Source organism: Numida meleagris, chromosome Z (assembly GCF_002078875.1).
Source record: "Numida meleagris isolate 19003 breed g44 Domestic line chromosome Z, NumMel1.0, whole genome shotgun sequence".
NCBI lineage: Eukaryota > Metazoa > Chordata > Aves > Galliformes > Numididae > Numida > Numida meleagris.
In genome coordinates this window covers 45355475-45370232 of record NC_034438.1, presented here as the reverse complement: position 1 = coordinate 45370232, position 14758 = coordinate 45355475, and the positions used below count along the sequence as shown (strand labels likewise).

The 14758-nt window shown below is 42.1% G+C and overlaps 1 protein-coding gene across 1 annotated transcript in view; it reads left to right on the top strand.

The window, feature by feature from the left end:
• Positions 201 to 14758, top strand: part of ADAMTS19 (ADAM metallopeptidase with thrombospondin type 1 motif 19) — a 161603-nt gene continuing 147045 nt past the window's right edge. Inside the window, exons 1-2 of the mRNA XM_021381171.1 lie at positions 201 to 285; positions 1065 to 1675. Coding sequence (XP_021236846.1) covers positions 201 to 285; positions 1065 to 1675 — 696 coding nt within the window. The remainder of the gene's footprint in view (positions 286 to 1064; positions 1676 to 14758) is intronic.

Sequence of the window (14758 nt, the reverse complement as noted above, 5' to 3'; positions counted from 1 at the left end):
CCGCCCGCCGCCGGGCGCTGTGTGCGCGCGCGGTCCGCGCTGCCTGCCGCGCTCCTGCCGCCGGCACGGGGCGCACGGAGACGCAGGCACACGCTCGGACACGGCCCGCGCTGCCGAGCTGCTAGCCTCGGCGGGGGTGGCTGTGCTCCGGGGGGATCTACGCTCTGCCCTTCGCTGCCCGCGGATCACCCGCAGGGCCGATGGGGAATAGTGGGAGGATGCGCCTGAGCCGCGTCTGCTGCGTCTTCTACCAGCTGTGCGTGCTGTCCAGCGGGCTGACCGCAGGTAAGTGCCGTCACCGGCAGCCACTGCCCGCTGCGTGCGGGAGACGGCGGTGCTCAGGCGCTGCGCTGTCAGGTCGGTGCTGTTTTCCGAGCGTACGTGAGGTGGGTGCGCGCGTGCAGCTTCCCCGTGTCTCTGCCTGTGGTTGTTGTGTGTATGCGCGTATATAAACACAGAGCGGCATTGCGCTGTGAATCTGTGTTACATTGTAATACAGTGTGTGTGCAGTGCGTGGGCATCGCCAGTGATGATAACGCGATGTGCTGGTAATGATGGGGATGCAGTGTGCGCGGCTGCCAGCGTTGCGTGCGCTAAGCAGTGTGCCGCTGGGAGAGCGCGTGCATTTGGCTGCACTTTTGGAATCACTGGGTTTTGCGAAACGTGCTGAGGACAAAGCTGAAATTTTTTTGAGGGGTTTTTTTTTTCTTTTTTAAAGTTACTCAGTTTCTCTGTTGAAATATGTATATATTTAAGCTGCATGAAAAAGTGAAAAAGTTGCCAATTTTTTGTCTAAATGAAAGTTTTGTACAACTCCCTACATGGAAGTGACGGTCGGGAAGAGGAACGGTCCCGGCCGCGGGACGACCGGGAGCGCAGTCCACCTAGAACCGAGCGGCGTGGAGACTTCTGGCCGTGCCCTCCCGCCCCATCTAAGGGCAGACGGAGGGGCCCAGTGGCGCCCGCCGCGTCCCGGGGCTGGGGGCCCGAAGGAGTGCGCCGCGGGCTTCTGTCCGGCACCACGGGGTGCTCACTTACGCACAGTCTCTGCTGCATTCCCGCAGGTCTCCATGCTTCAGTGGACTCTGAGGAGTGGGAGATCGTCTTCCCCGCGCTCTGGAGCCGGGGCCAGCAAGAGCCGGCGGGCGGCAGCGGCAGCGGGGGCGGCTGCAGCGCCGAGCCCGGCTGCGGGAACCGGAGCAGCGCACCCAGCGCAACCGCGGCGCCCGGCCCGGCGACGGGCAGCTCCCGGGAGGTGCGCTCCGTCTCTTCGTCTGTGGAGGGTCCGGCGCAGGCCGCGGGGGAGGTGGCCGAGGAGGAGGACGCCGAGGATGAGTACGAGTCTCAGGAATTTTACCACTGGCCCCCCTTGCACCAGGGCTCTGGTGCCGCCCCGCAGCTGCCACCAGCACTGTCTCCCCCGCCACCGCCTCTGGCCGAGGATGGAGACGAAGTGCTGCTGAGGATCCCGGCCTTCGCCCGGGAGCTCTATCTGCTGCTCAAGAGGGACAGCCGCTTCCTGGCTCCTGGTTTTGCCGTGGAGGAACGACTCAGTGGCGACAGCAAAAGCCCACAGGGTACTGCGCAAGGGCAGCCCGAGAGAGCTTGTTACTACAGTGGTGCTGTGCTTCGCTACCCAGGCTCCTTCGCCTCCTTCAGCACCTGTGGTGGATTGGTAAGATGACCGTGCATGCAGGGGCAGCACCAAGGTCTCCATCACAGGACCGTCTTCATCTGCCGCTTTTCACTTCATTCCTTACCTGAAGTCCTCCTGGGTCCTCCCTGTTATCCCAGTTTTTAACCACTTTGCTATTCATTGTCAGTTTTTAGACCCACTCGTAATTTTTATTAAATCTTACCTCCAGATGCACTTATTCTCTCAGTTTCATGCCTTTTTTCTCTTGATTGCATTCTTACATTCCTGTGCCATTCATGTTTTCTCATGTATCACTAATCTTATCTTGGTCCTCTGTGTCTTCTTGTAGTTACCTGCCATGCTCATTCACCTTCCTTTTTCCCAGTACTGCTATCTCTTCTCCAAACCGTGTGTAACCCTTTTGTTCCTCATTTTCATATTGAAGTTATTCTAATTTTTGGCCTACCTCTTTTGCATCTCAGATTTCAGGCTTTTCTGTCTTTTGTACTTCTACCAGTATCTTATGTCTCCCTTCTCACATTCATTCTTCTTTTTTCTTTCATTCATCTCATTCCTATGTTCTTTTTGCTCTAACCCACAGCTTTTCCCTAAGCATGACACCTGTAATCACTTGGTTTTGTTACTCCATACCCTTCTTTACTTTTGTTTCCTTCAAAGAAGTACACTATGAGTAAGTTCTCAACAGAAACAGTAAGGGTCCGTAATAACAGTAAGAGTCTGTAAACTCTTCTTAAAGAGTTTTTTCTTCAGGAGCATTTGACTTTACGTCACCTATTTTGTAAAAAATTTCACCTGCTATAACTTCTGTTAGGTCACCCCTGATTTTTACCATATAAAGACCAGAATTGGGCACACTGACAACTGCAGTAGTGATCCAGATAGCTTCAATCCCAAGATACGTTGAGGTAGATGGAAAGATTAGGAAGTAGCAGGGATGATGTAAAATGATGGCAGGACTTTGAACAAAACAAATTATTATTATTATTCTCATCTTATGGTCGTTTTATAGCATCATAAATACACATGCCTGAAGCACTTCACAGAATATAGAATACAAACAGTAATGGTGCTAGGGAGAGTTAACATCATCATGAGCCTGTTGTTTGGTTTTTTTTTTTGGTGTCTGAATGTAAATCTCTACAGTCGCATGGTAGATGCTTTCTGGTATTTCTTTCTGAACTTGAACATCTAACTTGTTCCACTGTTAATTCATGAAGATATGCCTGCCTTTGTTTTATTTGCATGGTCATGAAGTAAGAATGAGTAAAATGTGGAAATTGTGACTGCCTATTCATTTGCCTGCTTGGCTTTATTTGAAACTGAAAACTCAAACTGTAAGTAGTGGAGAGGGAACGTATGTGGACTGACACCAAATAAAATATTTGCCTGCACTTCTACAAGGTGAAACTGCCAAGTTTCACACAGGTCTTAAGTGGTTGGCATGTAATTGTTGACATTTTGTCAGATTTTCCAAAGCAGGGTAGCAAAATTATTTGTGGAGAAAAATATTGAAAGTCAGCTGTTTGAAAACAGTCACTTAAGGGTTGTTTTTTTCTTTATGTTCTGCAAAAGCATTTGACTCCTGTGCTCCTTGTTTGTGTTAGAATTTTATTTTTTCTACTTTGCATGTGGGTAGAACTAGGTTGGAGAAAATCTTTGCGAAGAAATTGGTAATGAGAGATAATTATCAGAAATATGTGCTCAGAATTGATATACGTCGTTGTGTATCTGTAAGTCTTTCGAGATTATAAACTGACATTTATTGTTTAAATGGACCCCAGTGCCTTAGGAACTCCCTTAATAAGTATTGATGAAGGCAGACTTTTCCTGTGAGTACAAGTTTGCTTTCAGCTTAGTGGCAGTCTCTGTGCATGTGCTCAGGTCACGTTTCCCATTTAGAAGGCTGCAGCTGAAATACCGATAACGTTTTATGCGTCTCAAACAAGGTTAGAAGCTGTGGTTGATATTGATGGTCTTGTCATAATCCTCAGCCATGCTGTTTTGTTTGCAGTAAAATGATTAAGCAGCTGTTTTTCCTGAGAGTGTTGCTATGTCGGGAACGTAATTGAAAAATTGCACAGTGATGCTATGTTAAAGTTGTCATAACAAATCTTCAGTTAGTTGTCATTATTTACTCAGTCATTGCTTGGGCTCTATAAATTGTTCTGTTTCCAAAAATCTAGAAAAACCATCATATGTACATTGCATCCTGCTTCCTTTAGGCCTTTTCCTGCAGGAAGAGCCAAGCAGTATTTCAGACTATGTATTCTGTTTTAAGATGTAAAAATCCATTGAAACTTGACCCTACAAATATTTTATTGTGGTTGCTTCCATTACGGTTTAATTTCCATTTTATAAATAATGAAGTTTCAGAGAAAATATTGCATGAGTGTCCTGGATACACTCTTATTTCAAAGCCTTCTGGTAGGGTTGTTAGATGGCATACACCTTGCAAAATTAAAACAGTGAGCAATTAGCCACTTAGTATATCTTTTAGCTTCCACTCTTCACTTTTTCTTTTTGGTTAATATACAGTGTCTCTGTAGACAAACAAAACTTCAACCTTACTTTTTGTGCTTTTTAGGTAGTAGCTTTTTAGTGAATGCATTGATTTGGCTGATGGACAGCAGTGATTGTGTCACACAAAAAGAAGGCTGAAGAACGGTAGAGGCTAGTAAAAGTTTTGGCACAGTGCGACTGTATGCTACATCCCTGGAAGGATTCAAGGCCAGGCTGGATGGGGCTTTGAGCAACCTGGTCTACTGGGAGGTGTCCCTGCCTATAGCAGGGGTTTGGAACTAGATGATCTTAAAGGTACCTTCCAACCCAAATCATTCAATGATTGTATATGGACCTGTCACTGGGAAATTCGGCTGTAGGTATTAAGGTAAGTCCTTAGATAAAATGTCACTGGGAAATTCGGCTGTAGGTATTAAGGTAAGTCCTTACATAAAATTTCACACCATCCGAATCAGGATGCTGGCGAGTGTTCCGGCTTCACAGGTAAGGCATGGAGAGCCCTGACATGCCAGTGACATGCGGAAAATTAAAAAAAAAAGTCTGTGTAGACATCAGATTGGCAGATTCTTACAGATTTTATTCTTACAGATATTTTAGGCATCTTCTCCCTTGAGGTTGGATGTGGATGCATTTTGAATAGTTCACTGCAGTTGGATGAAGGTCCACACAGCACTGAAACTCCCCTTATTTCTTGCTTCACAGTTCTTGGGAGCTTCAGTGGCATGCTTTTTTCTCAAACTGTTTGTCAAGAGCCAGTGATAATGGTAGGGATTATGACTTACCATATTAATGATGTGAGTATACAAGAGAAAAAAGAGAGCTCTATCCTCAAGTAATTGCTAATCAGATTCTGATCGTCAGCATTGGTTTCATTTGGCAACCTGTCTTGAGAAATGAAGGAAACATAACTCAACTGATATTTTCTGATCAAACTAAAGACTGGAGATATGTATAGACTGTATATAAACTCTGTCCCTCTGACCTCACTGTACTCTCAGAGTTCACATGATCCATGGTGCAGCCCTTTGCAAACCCTTGGTAAAGCACTCAGAGCTTCTTGCATCCCTTTGTAGCTGAATGGGATTTGCTGAGTTCATTTGGGGATTCTGTGCTGGTGCTGTGGGAAGATTAATATGGAGAGGTTTCCAAAAATTCTCCATCTGTATGCCGACTGTCTGTTTGCTGTTCGTCATTAGCCAAATACCAGGATGCAAGCAGATCTGCTGATGCCAGTGAGACTGCTATTTTGGAAGTGATGAACTGCAGAGCCAGACCAGTAATTATTTAAAGAGTTGTTTCTATGACATGTTTGTGTTTTGACGTAATATCTGAAATAAGAAAAAGTGCCGCTGAACAGTTCTAATATAAATCAACTTGGAACTGGTGATTCTTTTAGAGCACATTGTAGCAGAAACTTACTGTGGACTTAGAATTAAGAAATTTGGCTACTGCTTCTGCTCTGCTGCTAGGATGGAAGTTGAAGTAGTCTTACTACATTTCCCAGAAGACAGCAGTTAATACTGCAGATGTGTTCTTTATCCCCTGCTACCTCATTTCGGAGAGATATTCAATGCCAGTTTTTCTCTTTTCTCAGCAAGGATGTGCTTACAATAGTACTCAGGGCTAGGAGTTGATGAGCAGGGGTTTCCCCAAGGTTTCTTTTTTCCTTTGCCCCTTCTTTTTCCTTTCCATTCTTTTCCCCTTTTCCTTTAACTGAAGCAGTCTGTAATTAATAGCGAATAGTTACGAGCAAAGATTTAGATGTGGTTTTTTCGTACCTGAATCAGTGATGTATGTGTGGACTGTTAGGAAATGCAAACAGCAGAAAACATTACACAGAAGAGGGACAGGAAAATGCAGCTCCATGCAACTATGCTGTTCACTGCTATGCTTTGCTGGTAATAGAACTTGCACTGAGATCTGTCTAAACAGACAGCATTGCTGACAGGGTTAATTTGCATGGCAGAAGCTTTGAAATTAGTCTGTGTGTTTCAATAATTTCACTAGATGTTAATGAATGTAAAGTGGACCACAGTATATCTACTGGTTCTGTAAATGTCTTTTGAAGAGTTAGTGTCAAATGCTACTTACCATGGAATTTAATGTGTATTTTCCCAGTGACTTGAGTGGGATTAAGTCATGCTACATCTCCAATCCAATTCAATGGAAGGCCTTTTCCGGGAAAGTATATGATGCTTATCAGGTTTTTAGTCCTTGTTGCCTCTCAAACGCAGGTATTTCACAGTCTGGTCAGTAGTTTATAGCTAAATAATTACAGATTTACTCCAGCTATACTATTTGTAGCAATTCTGCCGGTACCTGTAAAGAATGGATGTCTGTAGTTATTTATCATGGTGGGATGTGCCAAATGTCATTGGATAATCGCATTTTAACAAGTAGTTTGCTAAGTAATGCCTTACTTTACGATAAAATCGAAATAAATTAGAATGTGAGAAAAACAGACCTATGAACCTTCTTTAACTTATGAAATGCTTATATGCTACTTCACTGAGGTTCAGAAAAAATCCTTAAGCACCATTATGGGGAATAAATCAAATTCTCACTTCTGACAAACATTGTGTTTTGAAGATACATTCATTGCATCTTCATAGGGACCCATAGACTTATGGATGTTCATGTTCCTCAGGTGGTCCTGAACCTGATCTTCACTTACAGTGGGAAGGATATTGCTTCCCCAGCCCCACCTTCTGAACCGTCCACTAGAGGACTGTCTGTAGAGCAGGTGCCAATAAAGACTGAGGCAAAAAATTTGTTGAATACTTCAGCCTTCTTCTTGTCCATTGTTATTTGCCTGCCTGTATTGCTCACTGGGGGGGAGGATATGCCTTCTTGTGCTTTGTTTTTCTGGTTTATGTACCTGTAGAAGCCTTTCTTGTTCTTTGCACCCCTTGCCAAGTCTAGTTCCAGCTAGGTCTTTGCCTTCCCGACCCCATCCCTCCGCAGCCCAGCAGCATCCCTGTACTCCTCCCAGGGTACCTGCCCTTGCTTCCAAAGGCTGTTCTTCTTCCTCTCCAGTTTAAACAGCAGGTCCTGGGTCAGCCATGCTGTTCTCTTGCCTTCCTTTTCTAATTTCCTACACCTGGGGATGACGAGCTCATGTGCCCTAAGGAAAGTTTGTTTAAAGATCTGCCAGTTCTGTTCTGCTCCCTTGTCCTTGAGGGCACTTTCCCAAGGGGTTTGTTGACTAGTTCCTTGAAGAACTGGAAGTTGGCTTTCCTCAAATTTAGTGTTCCTGAGTGCTGAGGATATTGGTTGATGTAGCAGCCAAGCAGATCTCAGTGGTGTTTGAAAAGTCATGGTGGTCAAGTAAAGTCCTTAGTGAACAGAAAAAAGGCAATGTCATATCCGTTTTTAAGAAGGATAGAAAGGGTGACCCAGGGAACTACTGATGTGTCAGCCTTACCTCTTCAGCCAGGAAAGATCATGGAACAGACCCTCCTAGAAGTTATACTGAGGCACATGAAAGGTAGGGAGGTGATAGGAGACAATCCACATGAATTTGCCAAGGGCAAGTCCTGCTTGACCTACCTAGGGCCCTTCTATGATGGCATAACTTCATCAGTGGACAAGGGAAGAGCCAGTGATGTCAACTATCTGGACTTCATTAAGGCCTTTGAAATGATCCCACATAACATCCTTCTCTCTAAATTGGAAAGATACGGATTTGATGGGTGGACTATTCGATGTATCACAAACGGGTTGCAAGATTGCACCCACAGGGTGGTGATAAATGGCTCAGTGTCTGGATGGAGGTAAATGGAGGTGATCCTGCCCCTCTGCGCTTTGCTGGTAAGACCTTGCCTGGAGTGCTGCATCCAGATGTGGAATCCTCAATACAGGAGAGACATGGACCTGTTGGAAGGGGCCACAAAAATGATCCAAGGGACGGAACACCTCCCATATGAGGACAGGCTGAGAGAGCTGGGGCTGTTCAGCCTGGAGAAAAGAAGGTTCTGGGGAGACCTGATAGCAGCCTTTCAGTATCTAAAGAGGGGCTATAAGAAAGGACAGATTCTTTAGCAGGGAAATGTTTTCAAAAGAGGGGAGATTTAGACTGGATGTAAGAAGTTTTTTATGATAGGAGCAGCGAGACACCGAAACAGGTTGCCCAGAGAGATGGTGAATGTTCCATCTCTGGAAACATTTGAGGTCAGGCTGGACAGCACTCTGAGCAACCTGATCTAGCTGTGAGCGGCCCTGTTCATTGCAGGGGAGTTGGACTAGATGGCCTTTGGAGGTCCCTTCCATCTCAATGATTCTGTGATTCTATGATTCAAAATTTGTGGTATTGATTTATACTAGGGAAATGACACATGATGGGTGCAAAACACTGTAGATGTTTAAGAGACTCTGAGAAGACCTTTAAATTTGAGGCACTTAATAGAGTTTCTGCAAAGCTGGGGTTTTTATTTTTTTATACCTATCCGTTGAGAATAGTCTGACTTTGGAGATGATTGTCTCAGAACAAGCAGAATGAAGTTGTGCTAGAGCAAATAAAGTCCATACGGCCTTGTAGACACCCAGCTTTTTGGGATGTTTAATGAAAGAAATGACATTCATGCAATACATTATGTGTTTAGAGCCCTTCTTTTTTTAAAAAAACGAAAAACAAAAAAACAGGGCTAGCTCAGTACAACAGAATGTGAGAAATTACTGATTTTTTTCTGATTTTTTTTCAGATACCTAAAATGCTAAAATATTATTACTTAGGTTACAGTCTGTCTGGTGCTGCATTGTGAATTTGTTAAGGAAAACAAACTTCACTGAGAGGTCAGAAATAAATTTGTGAAGGAGAAGTCACAGATTCCCAGAGCTTTGCTTTGTTGACTTCAACTGATGTTTTAAATATCTTTAAACAGGCAATATTGAATTTATCATTAGTATTAACCTGTGGACTAAGTAGGGCATGAGTGGAAATGTCAGTCCTGAATGGAAAGCAACTTTGATCTATTTCAGAAGTAGCTTTTTTTACCAAAAAAAAAAAAAAAAAAAAAAAAAACAAAACAAAACAAAACAAAACAAAACAAAAAAACCAGAAGCAACCATGGGAAAATCGAATGTTAGACCAAAATTTGGGCTTTGCACTTTTTTTCATTTGAATTTAATTTGAATTTGAATTGAATTTGAATTGAAGAACTGATGAAGTGCGGTGGTACTCCTAGAAGATTGCGCCTGCTTTCAATGTATAAGTTGAATTTAAGTCATGTTTGCTCCTCCTGGAGGTATGTGGCAGTTTGACCATTGGAAAAGGAGGAGAAGAGCCACCAGACTTCTTGGAATTCCGGTCTTCAACATGGCCGTGCAAACAGGTCGCTCATGTGAGGCCATTTTGGAATGGTTTGGCACAAGCCCATCTTCTTACAGGACAGCTTTACGTGTTTGTTCACTTCTGTTATATTAAAATCTCTTCATTATAATCTCACCTTGAATACCCAATAAAACATAACTGAAAACAGAGTACAGAAGTGATAAAAAATTAAAATTAAGGCTATGAATGCAATCATATGGAATAAGTGGAATATATGTTCAATAAAATACAATTTGTAAACTTTGCTTTATCTTACCTGAGAGGCTAGTTAATTGAAAACAAAGCAATTAAATATAGTTCAATTTTATTTTCTCATGAAGAAAACATTTAATTAGCATCATGAAGAAATATAAAATAACAAAGATCTGTGTAAAGAGAAAGGGGTAAAACCTTTTTGTTTTTATATTCCTTCTTGAGCTCTGATGCTGCAGTCTGCTGCTCTTCATCTTTACCTTTCTGGATGAAATAGCATTTTGCTGGATTTTTATTTTGTATATCTGAGACTCTTCTTAATTGATAATAAGGATAAATCTTTTAAACATAAGAAGAGCAGTGTTAGTGTACAGAAGCAAGGTTTAGAAAATCAGTTTTGATTTAGGCCACGACTACATTTGAGCTGTAATGATCTCTGTTTTCTTTAATATTAAATATGGCGGCATGCTATATGAGATGTTGGGCCAAGATGCTGCAGACCATGTGGTAACAATTCTTTTATCCTTCTGAGAGCTCTTCTATAATCATGTAATCATTCAATCCTGGGACAGGTTTGATTTGTGATTCCAATCCTGTTTATAATAGCCTGCTGTTCTCTACAGGTGCTTAGTTTCAGTACTAAATACATCCTTTGTAATGTATTTCCAAGATAGAAATGAAAAACATGCTAGCTCCAGTGTAGCTTCATGTTAAAATTATCATAGAATCATAGAATCGTAGAATGGCCTGGGTTGAAAAAGAACCTCAAAGATCGAGTTTCAACCTCCCTGCTGAGTGCAGGGTCGCCAACCACTAGACCAGGCTACCCAGAGCCACGTCCAGCCTGGCCTTGAATACCTCCAGAGATGGGGCATCCACAAGCTCCCTGGCAACCTGTTCCAGTGTGTCACCACCCTCTGTGTGAAAAAATTCCTCCTAATATGAGTCTCTTGAGATCTCTACTCCTAATTAAGAAATATAAAATTATCAAGATTATTTGGCAAGGCATAGTAGTGAGATGTTACATGAGAAAAACTGGATAAGGCCATTAATAAAACAAGTGAAGTTTTGACCCTATAATTTGAATGTAACTGCTTTAAAAGGAAAAGGGAGAACGACACTGCACTGAGCCTCACTCAGCTTTAATTTTCAAGGTTAGAGAAATTGGCATTTTCTCCAAGTCTTTCGCTACCTTTTACTCTTGAACCTACAAGAATGGAAGTTTGTTTTGTAGTTCATGACAGGTTGTGATAGAAAAATCAGGAATATCCACTAATTCCAAGGTGTAACACCATAAAAAATATGAGAATTGGGAAATACAGAAGTTAGAACAGAAGTATGTGATGTGAGAGAGTCATTGTAGTGTTGCTGATAGCTGTGAGTACCATTTTGTAAAAACACAGAGGTAGGAATGGGACACAGTGTGGGAATGATGAACACTTCTCTTTACTATGGGATAGCAGGTTGCTCATGTGATCATCATCATCTCACTGATGACTTTGGTGACATAGTTTTGAGAATTGGTTGATTGCTTCTTGTTTCGCAGAAGCAGCAATGTGGTGGAAATAATGTGAAGTGTGCTGAGTGTGTGCATTTGTGTGTTATATTGCGTATCCAGACTGTAGTTGGACAAACTTTTGTAAGTTAATGGCACATGATATTTATATTAGATTGAAAATCAGATGTATACTTGTGTTGCCTTAGCAGTTCAGTTAACCTTTTGCTATTAACTTGCCCTGTGCTGGACAGTCTGCTCTTCTTGATTATTAGTATTGCTTCTAGTTATGGCATAAAAAAGCAAAGAAATACTATTTTTACTGTGATAAATTGATGCTGTAGCATTAGTTTCTAATAATAGATGTGTTTTCGTAGAAGTGAGTAGAAGTAAAATTTGTTGGAAGCCTGTGATGTGAATGGTTTTCATGGGTCTGCAAGTACTTCAGTCAGAATTATTTTCTGAATAAGTCTTGCATCCAAAAATATAGAAATGTGCCTAAAACTGGCTTGTAAAGTGATTTAGTTTCTGCAGATTATTCTCCAACAACTGGATATGCTTGTTTTATGATCTCAGCTGTGCTAACTTAAGTTCTCATTAGATGTCAGAAATTTAACTGGGTCAAGTCAGGTCAGGCTTATTTAGATAGTGTGTTAAGGAAAATACAGATGTCTTCTGCATTTGATGTTGTTAATTCAGATGGGAACAAGTCTTTTATGATTCAGTACTGTGTAAATATCCTCTTACGTTCTCTGGGCTTATGGGGGTGCTGGCTGGAAGTAGTGTCCAAGTAATGGCTAGGGCAAGTGCTATCTTTTATATAAAATGTTAAGCTGTGCTCAAGCTCCGCTTAACGTCCTTGGTGCTCTTTTCGTCAGTGTGAGCATGGATTAATCTGATAATCAAGTTATAAATTTGGAAACTCAGGTGTAGCTCTGCTTCTTATATGAAGTGCTTTGCTTTTCTTTTGAAGATAGGAAATGGGAAAAAAGGGACAACGTAAAGGATAAGAAAAAGCTGAATATCTATTATTCTGAAATACAACAGTGGGTTAAAGGTGAGTTCTTGCTCTTAGTGTTTGCAGGGAACATAAAGCCAGGTTTGTGCAAATGCTGTTAGAACAATGTTTAACTGTGGTCTTGCTGAATTTACTCTTTAATTTACCCTTAGTGCACAAATCTGTCTGGATCTTACACTTCTGTAGTAAGCTCTGCAAGAAACTCTTCTAACATTACTGAGGCAGTTTTTAAAATCTTCCACGCTTGTGGTCAGTTTGGGGTCATAAAATTGGTAGAGGATTTGTTTTGTCCCTCTGTGACAAATGGACCTCACCCTAAATGTTTGTGAAGTGACCAGTGAGGGGATTGAGGGTGCAAAACTCCATTCTGCTAACCATTTGTATTCTTATGCAAGTTCTCTAGGTTTATAAAAGAGAAAAAAAGCCTTTTTCCAAAATGCAATTTCTGTTCAATTAAAATAATAATAATTCTCACAGAATCATTGGAAAATATACTTTCTTTCATGAGGGTGCCAGAACTTCAATTTCTAAATGCATTAAAAATTGTTATTATTTTGCCCAAAAAGCAGAAGGAGAATCTAAGCTTAGAAGTATGAAACAACAAACTACTCAAAGTTTGAAAGAAATTTAGATATGGATTTTCGTTAGGAGTGAAGTAATGGAGTTAAATGACTTCTAGGTATTTTTATCTTTGTTAAGCAGTGTTAATTAATAATAATAAATCCTGATATTCTTATGTATTTCTCTGAAAGCCACCAGTTCAGGATTCATGTAATTCTAGACAGAGATGCCTAAGACAGAGATTTCTAGACAGAGAAGCCTAAGCACAAATTTATTTTATAGATGGAATAAATTGGGTTATTGAATTGTCGTTCTGTCCTCATAAGTATAATTTATTTTCTTGTCTTGAATTGATGTTTCCCACAGTTCATAGGTTTGGGAAATTGTAGATTTGCATGAAAATAAGTTTTGTGAAGTGTTGCTTTAAACTAAATAGCTTTTGAATGCGTTTCAGTCTCACTCCCATAAAAAAACCAAAATAATGGAGTGGTGGATAGATATTTCATAGAACCGTAGAATCATAGAATTGCTCAGGTTGGAAAGGACCTTCAAGATCATCAAGTCCAACCACAACCTAACCATACTACTCTAACAACCCACTGCTAAATCATGTCCCTGAGCACCACATCCAAACGGTTTTTAAACACATTCAGGGATGGTGACTCAACCACCTCCCTGGGAAGCCTGTTCCAGTGCTTAACAACCCCTTCTGTAAAGAAGCTTTTCCTGATATCCAACCTAAACTTCCCCTGGCGCAACTTGAGGCCATTTCCCCTTGTTCTGTCACCAGTGAGAAGAGACCAACCCCTCTCTCACTGCAATCACCTTTCAGGTATTTGAAGAGAGCAATAAGGCCTCCCCTCAGCCTCCTCTTCCCCAGACTAAACAGCCCCAGTTCCTTTAGTCTCTTCTCGTAGGGCATATTCTCCAAGCCCTTCACAAGCCTTGTTGCCCTTCTTTGGACCTGCTCCAGCACCTCCATGTCCTTTCTGTACTGAGGCGCCCAAAACTGAACCAGTACTCGAAGTGAGGCCTCACCAATGCCGAGTACAGGGGCAGGATGACTTCCCTAGTCCTGCTCACCACCCTATTTCTGACACAAGCCAGGATGCCACTGGCCTTCTTGGCCACCTGGGCACACTGCTGGCTCGTATTCAGCTGACTGTCCATCAGCACACCAAGGTCCCTCTCTGTCAGGCAGCTTTCCAGCCATTCCTCCCCAAGCCTGTAGGTTTGCCTGGGGTTGTTGTGACAAAGTGCAGGACCCGACACTTAGCCCTGTTGAAAGTCATACGGTTTACCTTGGCCCATCGATGCACTCTATCCAGGTCATTATTTCAATAAGGATTAGGAGAGATTAAATTTTTCTATGGGCAGTCATGGGTGGATTTTGGAGATATGTCATGTCCCTCTGTGGCTACAGTGAAAGCACATGTGTTTGAACAATGGTTGCTCATCAATATCCATTATATGAATGTTTTACATCCATTAGTCAATTTAAATATGGATCTCACATGTGCTGTTTTTGGTACTAGGCTAGGTGCTGTATCTAATGTAGATTAGATAATGTAGATGCTGATATTTTCCATTTGTATCTCCTGCATGAGGCTTGGTTTTCCATTTATACTTCCTGCATGGGGCTTGGTGTGGAATGTTTTGTGCTTATCTTTTGTACACAATTACATTTTTACCTGCTTAAAATATAATTTCTATCTGATGGGGTTATATCCAGGCTTGCACTAAAGAAATGGGGCGGATGCTGTTTCATTAGCTAAAGTTACAACAGTATGATCCATACTTTAGAAGAGTGGTTTTTAGCCTTACCGCAAGGAATGCTGAAGTTACTCATATTGAACCAAAATGATCCAAAGAAAGATCCTTCCTCGGTGCCGGGGAAGGTTATGGAGCAGATTGTCCTGAGGGAGATCACACGGCATTTGCAGGACAACCAGGGGATCAGGCCTAGCCAGCATGGGTTTGTGAAGG